At 46.2% G+C, this 13,846-nt stretch overlaps 2 protein-coding genes across 3 annotated transcripts in view; one reads left to right on the forward strand and one right to left on the reverse strand.

Annotated features, from left to right (window-relative positions):
• ari-1 (E3 ubiquitin-protein ligase ariadne-1) overlaps positions 1–5,201 on the forward strand; it is a 44,300-nt gene extending 39,099 nt beyond the window's left edge. For both annotated transcript variants that reach the window (XM_075684484.1, XM_075684485.1), the window contains exon 10: positions 4,095–5,201. In XM_075684484.1, coding sequence (XP_075540599.1) covers positions 4,095–4,176 — 82 coding nt within the window. In that variant the 3' untranslated portion in view covers positions 4,177–5,201. The remainder of the gene's footprint in view (positions 1–4,094) is intronic.
• Positions 5,202–9,384: 4,183 nt separating this feature from the next.
• Positions 9,385–10,977, reverse strand: LOC142575270 (2-aminoethanethiol dioxygenase). The gene has a single exon (XM_075684486.1). It carries the CDS (start codon positions 10,945–10,947, stop codon positions 10,270–10,272), a length of 678 nt encoding a protein of 225 aa, XP_075540601.1. The 5' UTR covers positions 10,948–10,977; the 3' UTR covers positions 9,385–10,269.
• Positions 10,978–13,846: the final 2,869 nt, after the last annotated feature.

Raw genomic sequence — 13,846 nt, forward strand, 5'->3', positions numbered from 1 at the left:
GTCTCTTTCGAGTCTGTGAGAATATTTAGCGATTTATTCTCCCTATATCCTTGCATCGCCGCCAGCGCCACGGTGATTTCCTCGGCTTCAGCTACGCTCCGTATCTCGGCCGAGACGCACGAGACAAGCTTTTCCTCCTTGTTCATTACTACCGCGATGGCCTTAGCCTCGCTTCCTATTAAACTTATGCTCGCGTCCGTGAAGAGAGTGTTCTCTTCTCTAGCCACTGTCTTTTCTATGTATTCGGCCCTAGCTTTCCTTCTGCCTTCGTGGAGCCTGGGATCCATGTTCTTCGGTATAGGCTTCACATTAAAGGTTTTCCTAATTCCCGCCGGTACGTCCTCGTACCGGTCGACGTCTCCTATTTCGAAGCCCAGCCTACCGATCAGGTTTCGCCCCGTGTAGGTCCCCGTTAGTCTTGAAGAATCAACCAATGCTGGATGATATACTACAGCAGAGACAGCAGCCATTGTCTCAGAAGAAAGGAAACACACTTTACCAGAAAGTGGCAGAAATGGTCGCCTTAGATGTTCTCCCTTGCAGCTTTGTAGAAAACTAGGGGTTCAAAGCACTGATGAACAAAGCAGCTGCACCGTGCTACAGTCTGCCACCTTGAACAAAATTATTGCATGTGCTTGTCGTTCCGCGCCTGTGCGACGAAACAAGAGCAAAGGTACGACATGATCTGCGAAAAGCACTTGAACAAGGAACAAGCACTCTCGTTTTTACGAGTGACATCTGGACGTCACATGCCAACGAGGGCTTTATAAGCCTCACATGTCATTTTCTTACACTGAAGTGCGAGGCGAAAAAGTTCACTTTGAACATGCAACATATGCCAGAGAGTCACATGGACGTGAACATAGCTGCCTCATTGGAGCAGCTATGCGTCGACTGGGAGATACAATCGACTGCATAAAGTACATTGCGACGGACAACGGCTGCAATATCCGAGAGGCTGTCAGGAGACTGCCATGGCTTCAGCAAGCCTGCTTTGCGCACACTCTGCAGCTGGCGATCGGCAATGCAATGTCGTGTACTCCGACAATCAACAGACTCTCCAAGAAGGTGAAAGCGATTGTAGGACACCACAAGCATAGCGCTAGTGCGCAGAAAAGACTGAACGATCTGCAGAGGCAGTTGAGCACGGACGTGCTCTATGTTGGGCAGGATGTTGACACAAGATGAAACAGTTAGTACCTCATGCTCTCAAGGCTCCTTGAACTCAGAGTCCATCACACTTGAGCTCACCGCTTCAGACGCAAGCATAGATACCTTTAACTCTGCAGAGTGGAGAGATACAGTGGGGTTTGTAGAGGCACTGAAGCCCTTATTTGACACAACTGTGATTTCAAAGGGACACTAAAGTCAAGCTGAAGTGATAGGTTAGTGCTCAAGAATCTCTAAGGCGTCAATATTATCGCGAACAGAGCCTTAATAATAGAGAAATTGAGGTAAATGCAGGACATGATTAGAGACTCCAGCGGGACATTCAAGTACTTGCCTGTTGATGAAAGCACTCCTCAGTTACATTCTATCATTAGTACACAACCACTTGCTGCACAAAACAACCTTGTATTGTAGTATAAGACGAAATAAAGTGCTACTTGTCCAGTTCTATTTCATTTTTAGAAAACAGAACTCATTGAAGTTACCCTTCACATTGACGCGGGTGGTCGAATGGTTTTGTTTTCTCTCGACTCGGCGCCGCCCACGCTTTTGCGTTTCAGTAGTTATCGCACAGTGTTGCACTGGTTTTGCTGGCTCTCTAAACTCGCACGAACTGCAAGTAACAGATAATTCAACTTCCATGTGATGTCGCGGGATGCCCGAACGGTCTACTCAACTTGACCAAAAAACAGCTGCAGCGGCGAATCCGCCGCTCTGTCTTGGCTCGGTAGCGCCGTCTTACTCACCCACGGCAGCAAAAGGTAGTGCTGGCGTACCCAACGTCATCACTCCCCATGTTGGGTGGCAGGAGATTTGAATTTTGAAAAAGGTATTCGGACCCTTCAGATGCAATTTTCTCGTAAACTAAGTATTTTCTTGGCATGAAACAAACATTGCGAGGTTTCTGGAATGGTATTTAAACAGTCCACATCGACTTAGTATTTGCCTTTAGTGTCTCTTTAAGTGCTGAGAAGTACCCCTCCTTGTCATGCGAAATTCCAATTATTTTTGGAATGCTGCATTGCCTCGAAGGTTGCAAAGGCAACTCAGGGTTTGCTAACAATCTTGCAAAATGCATCAAGACTCGTTTTGCAGAGTGCGAATTTGACGAAGTGGCCAGCCTCGCCATGTTTCTTGATTTGCGCTTTAAGGCCACAGTTCATCAGGCATCTGGTCAGATGATTTGGCTGAAAGACCTTGTGACAGAGGAGCTCCAGGCAGCTGACGTGGAACTCAGTGGGGACGCTGCAGTGCCAGCGTCGACTTCGTGTCCACTGGTGGCATCCAGTGTATAGAATGCTTTTGACGATCTAGTGATGAACAAGGAGAAGACACATTTGGCATCTGCCCTGAGGGGGAGACTATGCGGAAAAGCCTCTTCTGGAAAGGGGCAATGATCCTTGTGAGTGGTGGCAGTCCATTGGCCATTTCAAGTGCCCACTTTGAAGTACACTCACCCAGAAGTACTTGGCCATCCCTGCCACTTCAGTTCTTAGTGAAAAAGTCTTTTCTACTGGTGGAAATGTTGTCACAATGCATAGAGAGTGCTTACTTTCTGAACATGTTGAGCAGTTAATTTTCCTTCATGATAATCTGTAACAAGTGCATTACCTGATTGAGAGCATTACCTGACATTACCTGACTGCATTACCTATAATGAGTGCCTCTTTAACCTGAAGCTGCCTTGTAAAATCCAATATTATTTTTAAATGGGTAATAAAGCTATTGTTACCTCGTTTTGCAACTTTTTAATACTACATACACATTCAATACTCGATTCGATATTCAAAGACAGTTTGTTGCCTTTAAAAATCTCTACACTTTATTTTTGCAGATTTTGCAACTTGGGAACTATTAAAGTTCTAAAATCAACGTCACGAGCTCCACTATTGGCCAAATTTTCAAAGTCCCAGGTGAAGAAATAAAGAACCATATTTTTTGAGAACCATCTCCCCTTAAACCCCACAGTTTAGTTCCATGGGGCCAAGTGAGATTGAAGAACCATTCTTGCAAATAGCTTCATAGTGAAACAGAGCTAGATACACACGCGCAAGAGAAGAACACAAGGACCAGCGCCCGTCCTTGTGATTTGTCTCTCGTCCGTGTGTCTCTAGCGTTGTTCACCATGGAGGTATTGTACCAGCTAGCTCGCACCCAGACCCTATTTAGCAAACAGCAATAAGTGAGGTTCTGACTTACACTTTTCCGGGAAAGACATTTATACTGGGATTAAAGGCTAAACCCCATGAGCGCGATTTTGTGTGCGACAGCGACGGCTTCGAGCGACAGATCGGGCCGTTGCGTGAACAGATCGCTTGGTCTTGTCACGCGATCGCTCGGTTCTGCAAATCTAGAATTCGTCGCTCGTCGCCCGGAAGTGCTATGAGCGACTAGCCAATAGCGCGAAGCCGTAACTGGATGTACATAACTCAAGTACTTCCGATTGTCGCAGGGAACGAGCAAACGATTTAATTTTTATACGTGCAAGGATAAGAACCTACTGCAAGACTTCCAGAAATATTTTATGCTGCTTTTTACAGTAAAACACATCAACTTAAGCTAATAAACCACGCGTCACGCTAGTTTCGGCGCCTATATTGCCGCCCTCATACCGGCAACACTGGGGAGACGTCGCTCGAAGTCGTCGCTCGCATGGGGTACAACTTGTAGGAGACGAGCGAACGTGACAGCCATCTCCATCGCGTCACTTGTTACTGTCGCGTGTAAAATTGCTTGCATGGGGTTCATACTTAAGTATTCCCTTTCCTATCGGTGCAGTGTGTACATCAGGTTCCATGGCACCTCTGTCAGGGATTCTCCTTGACTGTGTACTGTGCCTTGAAGTGGATACATGCTAAATGCACGAGGTTTCTCTTTAAGTAAGCTTGTGTGAAACGCGTTTTACTTTTGCTCTTGTGCTGCAGGTACTGCGAGAGCCGGCGGCGGGTCCTGCTGGAGCATGTGCATGAGGGTTATGAGCGGGACTGGTGGGAGTATACAGAGTGACACCACTGTGTGCGGCGGCGGCGGCAGACGCTGTTTCTTCTGTGCCGATGCCCATTAAACGAGAGACAGTGCTCGCGCTGTGCCGAGCAACATTTCCGTGGCTGAGGCAGTCAGGGGGCGCCACCTAGGGCCAGGCCCTGGGTAAAGGTGGCTGCCAAGCGATGTCTGCTTGTACCCAGATGTGATGAAGGGGGGTATAAAGAGCAGTTTTCGGATAAAATTGTGCGCACGAGGACTTCATGATTCACTGAGTCTCGACTCCTCTTGGCCTTGTATGGCATCCCGTTTCCGTGGGTACGCTGCAGCGATGCTAGGTAGCATCGCTTCTGCTTTTTTCAGTGCTTGTATGCCAGAGGATGAGCTCAGTGGGCATTTCTTGGAAACAACAGCTGCCTTGTGAGCACTTGCTTTTGCCAGAGCCAGTGTGTCTTTGCAAAAGTCTCCTAGAACTTTTGGCCTCTCTTATGGCAAGTGTTGCTAGTGCTACAAATGCAACACCTTGTGATGCAAGTCGCTCAGCATTCAGCAAGTAATGAAGCCACTGTGAAGACATGTTTGGAATGTTCTCCATCCTTGTGAATAAAAACTCATGCAGCTGGCAATGCAGGCTGCTGTCTAATCCAGCGCTTGCAACTTTACTTGTCCATGCAAAAAGCCTGTGTCAAATGACATTGTTTTAGATTAAAATGCTTCATTTTACTTGATACGGTGCTCGAGTAGGATGGTTGAGCAGATTAGTTATATTTATTGTAATAAACTGCAATGTTAATTTCCCATACTAGTTATGCATTTTTTGTTTGTTCTCAGCGCTTATGTTTATACTGGAAAATTGGCATGACTGCTGTCACTGTTAAAAGCTGCCAAGCTCTATGCAGTTATTCTTTTTTTCTCAAAATCTTCATCAAACAGCTTATTGCAAGATTTCAAATAAGTTGACTTTCCTTGAAGAAAGGTGCAAATGTTCACTAGAATTATGGCACATTTTTCTGGTGTGGCAGTGCAATAAAAAAAAGACCTATCACCCATTTCTCTCCGGAACTTTGGCATGTATATGAAGGTAAAGGTGCTTATTGCAATAATACTGCGGTGTCAGTCGTATTGGCTCTTGTGAGCCTATGCTCATAAGGTGGTCTTTCAAGACGTACAGATCAGTTGAATCACTGTGTGGTATCCTCGTGTGTCAGTGCCGAAAATTGTTTATAGCTTCCCTTGAGGGAGGGTATGAAGGAAATGAAGGCACAAATGGAGGTATTGCCGCCGTCTTCCGGTCAAAGACATAGGCAATACACAAACTGAGATTTACGCCATTAACCAGGAAGATGGTCATTTTGTGTTACTGCCACAGAGAATTTTGGCCAAACCCCCCTCGAGGGTATGTGCCATATTTAAAGCAACAACCACCAATTACGAGATATGTTTTGCACTTACTTTATGGGTGGTGCTTTAAGTTATACTTAATACTTAAAGGTAGGGAGCTGTTTCCTAAAGCAGCAGTGGTTTCCCCTTGTTTTCTGTGAGCCAGTGCATAATAGTTGCTGGCCCTTGATGATCACATTAATGGGCAGGATGTGTGCCTTTGCATTCTTTGGCATTCATCATGGCTGTGCAAGGCTACGAGTAATGTGTTGCACTGTTGGGACTTCATTGTAAGCTGATTTAGCAGTGCCAATGAGAAAACGTAAAGGGAGCTGCAACGACACAGAGTGTCACTACAGATGCAAATGAATTGCTACAGTTCCTGACTATTGGAGTGTGTGCGCCCACTACTGTTTGAAGAGGCTCTGTGCCATTCTAGAATGCAGACAAGACTGTTAGAGTACAAGACAAGCTTTTTCTTTCAAAGAAATCTGTGTAGGTTTCCTTTGCGGTCTCAAACTACAATTTTGTGGATTCAAACTTCCCCGTTAGTGTACTTTCAGAGAACTCGAGGTTAAACGTCGAGTTTTAAAGACTGGCACCAGGTTGTTCACTTCGACTTAATTGTCTTCACTGAGTAATTAGGGTTCCTGAATCTTAGTTCAAGTTCAGAGATGGTGTTTTACAGTGAAGCTGTCTATGGCCAGGATCCAAGTATTTCTTTGTGGCGCAATGTCGACAGAAAACTGTCATCATCAATGGCTCATGCACCCCAAATGCAATGGCCCATGTCGCCGTAAGGCAGAGGCTACAAGCACTCAGCGAAGTGAAGCAAACAGTGCATACAATTCTTTGGAATCACTCATACAACATACAGAAAGGCATACATAAAGAACAAGCTGAAAAGAAGCATCCGAACCACATAATTGATAAGGCACTCCTGCACTATGGAATGCAAAGCACATATTGCTCCCTGCATAAGTTTCTCAGTAAAGACTACTGTTGCACAAGCTGACATGGCAACGGCAGCTTGACTATAGCACATGAAGCCGGGAGTGATGTAACTACACTTTCGTACGTAGAAGAACCCGCCTAGCAATTGATCTGTGTTATGACTGTGCTATGGGAAGGCCACATATACTGAGGACTTCTGAAGAGCAGCATGCATAGAAGGCGAAGTGAATTTCTTGTCTCTAGTCCACTGTTTTTAGGTGTACGAAGTAGCAGCACAGGCCAAGTCGCAGGCCATCGAAATGTCTTGGGCTGCTAATTAGGTAAAGTACATGTGAATGTCGCCACATGAATAATTTCAACATATGTTGCAATGGGTAATCGCACTAGTCGTTTACAACTTCGCTGTTCAACCACCTTCACAGTGTGAATTGGAGACCATGTTTTTATTTGGAAATTTTTTTTTTCGTGACCCAAGTAAGTTGTATTTCTGCGCTGTTTTCTTGGGAAATGCTTATCGCCTAGTGTCTGCATGTGCTATATAACATTTCCTTTGGGTGTTCTTGAAGCAAGTGTAAAAAAATACAATTGTGCTAGTGTATAGCAACATTGACAAAAAAAAAACATTTTAAAATTTGCTTACATGACATTTCTACACTGCAGCAACAGCTGTTCAGGTTTGCCCAAGTAAAGCAGTAAACTAGACTACAGCAGTACATTTTGTATTCCTGCAGTTGATCTGCAGTTGGCAAGCACTTCAAAAAATGCTTTCCGTAAACTTTATACAGCACACCCCTTAAAAGACTGCTGGCACATATTTTTCAAGCTGTAGAATCTCGTATAACATGCTTCTCGATTGTAAAAGGATGCTATTTCACAAGTATGAAGGCAAAGGAATTAAATTTTATATTAAGGTTGGTCTCAAAATGCTGGTTCATCATATTATTCTGACTTCATGATGCAGCGCAATTTGCCAGCAAGTAATAAAGTTGTAGGCATGATTACGTAGCTCATAAGAGCTTGGGTATCAAAAGCAAAACTGGGTCGTGGAAACAAGTATTACAGTAAATTATTTATGGGGCTCTAATGCTTGCCAGTATTTTTTTAATAAGATTTGGACCTTTATATAGCACAAAAAATGTCACGTCAGTGCTGTTACGAGCAAGGAAGCCGAGGTAACAAAGTTCTTGAGACTGCTAAAGTTAGTGTACATATTAAAGGAAATAACTGATAGTGCCACTAGGGAAAGTATCTCATTAGAACAGCAGTGTGACTGAGAACACAATCTGGCAACATTGATACCTTCAGGTAGCATGCATGGGTTTATTGACCGGTTGCCTTCACCCAAAGAGATCACGTTCTCGTGACGCCTGCGGCAGAAAGGATGTTCTACATCTGCCGTGAAGGTCTAAGAGTGGTGGCGCTGGCTAACACTCTCAGGGTTCTACTAGGAAACATGAATACCCAAGAAAGTGGACGGGGAAACGGCGCCGCGTTAACTCAATTGGTAGAGCATCACATGCGAAATGCGAAGATTGTGGGATCATTCCTCACCTACAGCAAGTTGTTTTTTCATCCACTTTCATTTCCATTAATTCATTGTTTCTTTACTTCATTTATTACACACAAGTAATTTCCCCTATGTTGTCCTTAGTGTCAATGTTTGTTGGCTTCTTATGATATTCCTGCATCAAAGTAATACATATGCAAATTGGGCAAGACTACACAAATCCTCACTCCTGTCCTTTTTATCCTCTAATGTCAAGGTAAAAAAAAATGGGCGAACTGAAATTATAAATAAGCCTACTGTGCAATATTACAATTTATGTGAAGCATTTGATACCAGCAGTGCTAATGTAATATGAATTTGTATAAGGACAAGACAGGGTGTCAGAGGGAAAATGTGGCAGCATTTTGCAGAACTAAGTCTTCCGATAGATTGTTTGCACACATTTTTATGGCTGCCTTAGTAGAGGGACAGTAAACAGTTATGCACAAACTATGCCTGTGATTTCATCCACAAATCATCTAATTTGGAAAAAGTGTAGGTGTGCATGATGTCACTGCACAGAAACAAGGCAAATCCTGTATTTCACAAACAACCTTCTACAAGAAGCTCCCAGCTCCAGCAAGTAGGAAACAGCACCACCCTTTGACCTAAACAGTTCTGACAGTTCCTGCGATTACATGTTTGTGAAATGTGCCTCTATAGTGCCTTTGAGTAAACACTGAAGACGCTTTATCCCGAAATTACAGTTGCACAATTTCCCAAAGCATTCACTACTTCAAATCGCACAATTCTTCCCTTCAAAGGATCCTGGAGAAGAGGAAAAGATTCCAGTTGAGGCACATTGTGGACACATGAGAAACCCACTTGCACACTTCAGCCCTGATGCTGAATATTTACCAATGATTTGTAAGTCAAAATCATGCATTTGTGCTATGTTTAAGTTCAACAAAGGTTTACCTTCATCAGTGTGCTTGTCCTGTGTGTAGTGGCTTTTTCTATTTCTAGAATGACTTGCAGTGTTCACTAGAATCATTACGCACAACTGATCAACAGTGTTCAAACAAGGGATGTCTCGGGCCAATGTTTTGACAAGCAGACTTATCTTTGTCAAAGCCCCAACGAAGACAAGTCATCCCTTGTTTGATTACTATCAGTCATCTAGTCTCTAAATAGCTGCAAACAACTGTGTTGGGTTCATTAAGCACAACATAAATCACACATAGTTGGATGAGTCGGTGCAACTGCATCTAGCTTTACTGTAGAAGTGAATGAATGTGCCACACAAGCATACAGCGGCGCCTGTATGGCGTGGCGTCTCGTCGGTGTGCCACCTTTCATGGTCGCACTAACTGTCCAGCCATGTAGCTGGCCTTGTGCTACAATTGCAACCCTCAGTTTTCAAACTGTTTTATTAAATCAAGGCAACGGATGTCAAGTAGCTCGCTAGCCGTCGTGCCAGACCAAAAAAAAAAAAAAAAGAATGCAAATGAAGCTTCATGTTTTTACCTGAGCATGGAATGAAAGTACTGGAGGCGCCTCTTCCACAACCAAGAAAAACGCTAACGACTTCTGCTTTCTAAAGGTAGCAAGAAAAATCGAAAATCAAAAGAAGTTTGCCTGCTGGATCTGACCTTAATAGTACCAAATTGGCAATGAACGAGTGGTTAAGTTCTCGACCGTACAAATTAAAGAGATCAGAGCTAACTTACGGTTAAATACTGGTAACCTAACTGAATGTACAGTGAGGCTTCAAACACTAACAGATCACAGAACACTTTCGCCAAACAGAGCTCGGGACCTACCGAAAATGGTTCCCCATGGCGAAAGAAGGTCAAAGCAACCTGTAAAACTATACGGTTATTTTACAACTGAAATGCTACTAGCTATAAAGGTCTGCACCGCGGTAGCGCATAGCATACAGATGCTGCGGCGACATAATTCATATGAAAGAAAGCCCGTGCAGTGCAATGACCGCTAAATAAAAGGAGCTAAAAAAGTTCGTGTGCAATGTTCCGTAAAGGAGGCCATGTCTGTACTAGATGCGAGCACAGGGCGAAGGACTCGGTGAATAAGGAGGGGCGGGCGTTGCTGCGGCATGCCGAAAGGTACTCGCTTCGATTCCACCACCACGGCTCACACAGAGAGTCGAGGCGTGCACGTCCGTGTGAGCAACGCCGCAACCGACAGACACGCCATCTCGCACCAAAACGATGCGCGGTCTATTCCACTCGTGAGGAGGCACAGCCCGACACTCAAGTCCCTATTTACTGTGTAGCTTATAGTTGGGGGCCGATGGGAGGTCCACGATAGGGCGCCGAGTTGCACCAAAAATCGCGCGGCGGCGGCACCCGACGCAGGCGCACGGCAGAAGTTGTCTCGTCTGCAGGCGGCAAAGTCACGCTGTAGTAGTGGCAGTCACGCTCGACGCCGTCGTACGGCGGTGCGAGAATGTCGAGGAAAGCGAGCGGCCCGTCCAGGGCCCGGATCTCGTGCAAATTGCGTTCGCTCGGCGTCAGGCAGCAGGGCGCACTGTCCGGGGCCACGGTCAGATCCGGATGGCGCTGCGCTTCGAGCACTGCTTCGTCACCGCTGTGCGGCCTCTGTGCGCTGTAACTGCATATAGTTCCGGACCCGTGTAGCACTTTGAGAACACCAAACATCCCGGGGTGATCGTGCAGCGGTATACGCTCCCCGCGCCGTATGATAAAGATACTCATGCTAAATGCCCGGCTCTCGTAGAGGGAGATATACGTAACAGGTGCTGCGCTGCCGCCGTTGGTAGACTTCGACAGTGCATGCAGAAGCTTTTCGTCCAAATTAACGTCCTTGCACGTGACATGACCGATTGTCCTCTGCAGTCGACCAAGGCAATCGCGGAATGCTTCGTCAGCAAGGTAGCTACGGGCAAAAGTTAACTGAGCTTGGCGAGCGACTACCTGGATGAGCGCAGCCATCTTGACGCCGCCGGTCGCGCCATCCTGCGACACGTACACTAGCTCATGACACGGCCACCGTGATTCACAATAAATAAGTAGCACTCAAATAATGGCAAATAGTTTAAAATTATAAAATAATTTTGTTAGGTGTGATTTTACAATTTTGTGGCTTTTTACATATGAGATTTATGTGGAAAAGTGGATAGATAATAGGGATAGTTTTTTACCTACACTATAGAGGCTAGAAGGTTATATAACCTTCTAGCCTCTATACCTACACTACGATAGCTACACCCATGGAGGAAGGAAACTAGTAGCCCTACCTCGTCCGCACATCCGCACGCTAGGAAAAAATGTGAAGGAAGTGACGTATTAGGTTTTCCTCTTTTTTTTGTTGATCTTTTATTTCTTTGTCGTAGGGGCCACGCTTTTCGGGCCACAATGGCGGCTCTGTTTTGGTTCTGTGCGCCCACACGTGTTGCTCCGTAGCTTTCGTACCGTGGCAAAGGCGCCGTGCGGGCAGGTTTGCGTTGGTCTCCGTGTTTTGATGCGCTGCGTTATCTGGACCGTGCTCTCCCGGATGTTGCTGTGGCCAGGTGGGACAGGAGGAACTAAAGTTTGTGAAATGAACGCGCGTTCAACGTTGTACGCAATGTACCGCGCCACGGCAATGGGAACGGACGAAGGAATATCCGCGGGAAATTTTGCCCTCCTTGGCGGAATCATGCTAACGTGCCAACGATTGTTTAGTATTGCTGCGGAGCGCGCGGGTCCGAGCAGCAAGGTTGCGCGCAGCGCGGCGTGGTTTTGCGAGAAATGTGAACAAGAGAGGAGAGCTGGCCCGATAGGCGGAGCAACGCCATGAGCAACGCCAACTTCCGGCTTCACTTTAAATAGCTTCACAAAGAGTGACGTCAGGGCCTCTCCTTAGTTTCCTTCCTCCTTGCCTACACCACTACGCTGACTACACGAGTGTAGCTATTATAGTGTAGAAAGTCGCCATTCTTTCTTTTTTTTTTTTTTGCTTGGTGTAGAAAAGAGAAGCTACGCTTACCTACACGAAGCTATATTTTATAGCTGTAGCGTAGCATAAATCCTACACTTTCTATACACGGTGGCTTCAATGAGTGTAGGCAGCAGAGGACAAACAAGCAGGCTGGTTGGCTGGCGTTGCAAACGCACAGCGCCAATTTGTCTGCGACTGTCGGTGCTGATATGGCAACGATACGATAGTGAATATTCGCTGCAAGGACGGTAGCGAAGTGCTGGCGCAACCATGTGTCACAGAAGAAGGTGAGCTAATCTTCCAAGAAGATAAAATTATCTTGCTTGGTGCGGGCTGTTTCAGACTCCGCGCTGTATTATACGAATTGAAAAGTTGTCTTCGTGCACTGCGCGTTCGCGATGTATTTCGCTGTAGTTTGTCTAGACTTCTTGATGAAAGGAAACTCGTACACTGGCGCTGAGTTTCAGGCAAGCGCATATACGCAGCCATAGAGTTCACGCAACCAGTATAAGTGCGAAGTCGGACGAACTGCGGAGTCAGGCGCTTTTCGCCTGCTGATGCAGAAGCATTGGTAGAAGACAACGCGCTGTCTGCTCTGATTGGTCACAGCCAAAGTCCTCCCATTTGCTAGAGCCCAGCGAGCCAAGTGCACCGCATGACGTCATAACCTCTGCCCGGTACCACTTGACCATAGAGTTTCCTACAAAAATTTTTGTAGGAAACTCTATGCACTTGACCACACGAGCCTTCACGAAGTATAGGTTAAAAAAGAAGCATTAATAATAAAAATTTTCTAGATAGAGCAATGATTAATGATGTCATGTCAAGCTCGTTCGTTCTTCGTTGTGTTCGTCGTGCGCTCCTGCCTCCCACACTAGGCAGTTCTCATTCGGCACAAAGAGCCATTGAGAGACGGCTCGACGACTGAGAATACTCTAGCCATATCTCGATCATTGCAGTGAATGCTGCAGAAGCCGTTCACAGGTGATCCCTATGATTTGGGAACACGGTCGTGTTCGGAAGTATCGGAAGACATAGCCCACACGGTCCGCTCTATTCATAACGTGCTCATAACAGAAGATATCAGAAAATGGGGTGCGATCGAGGCACTTTGAAGGGGGATTTCTGCTCCCGCGGGTCGGGCCAGCATTGCAATATCTTCGGGATCGGCCCACTTATGAGGAGTGCTTAACGCCTGCTTCACCTCCGCCGCGGGTCGGCCCGTCATTGCAATAGCTTCGGAATCGGCCCACGTGGTGGGAGTGCTTAACGCCTGCTTCACGTTCGTCGCGGGTCGGGCCGGCATTGCACTATCTTCGGGATCGGCCCACGTATGGGGAGTGCTTAACGCCTGCTTCAAGTTCGTCGCGGGTCGGGCCTGCATTGCACTATCTTCGGGATCGGCCCACCTATGGGGAGTTTTTTGCTTACGACGCGAAAATTTCCTTGGAGGGTAAGGGTTCTGCAGACACGAACGTACCCGGTCATCATTAATAAAATTAATCCGGACTGCGTAGTTTCAGTCTACTGTAGTAAGTGTGGGGTTTTGCTCGATTTAGAACACATGCTTTGGCGCTGCTTGGCGTTGGCCGGTGATGGTTCTCGACGTGAACAGTGGTGGCAGCGGATGCTGCACAGTGAAGGGCTGGCGGACCAACTCAGGGCTGTCCGGAGTGCCCGTGTGACGGCAGAGGGGCTCGGCCTCTCTGTCCCGACGTGGGAGCGGCGCGCATCAGTCCCAGAGTGATCCCTCAGGACCTAAATAAAGTTCATACCATATAGAGGTATACATTATCGCTGCAATAAAATGGTAGTGACACTTGTGGACGATTATTGTTAGTAAAAGATACTCACAGTGCACAACGGGAATTAAAAAAGAAAAGCGTTTAGAAAGCCCGCGCTCAACATAAA

The sequence above is a fragment of the Dermacentor variabilis genome, chromosome 3 (assembly GCF_050947875.1).
Source record: "Dermacentor variabilis isolate Ectoservices chromosome 3, ASM5094787v1, whole genome shotgun sequence".
Taxonomy (NCBI): Eukaryota; Metazoa; Arthropoda; class Arachnida; order Ixodida; family Ixodidae; genus Dermacentor; species Dermacentor variabilis.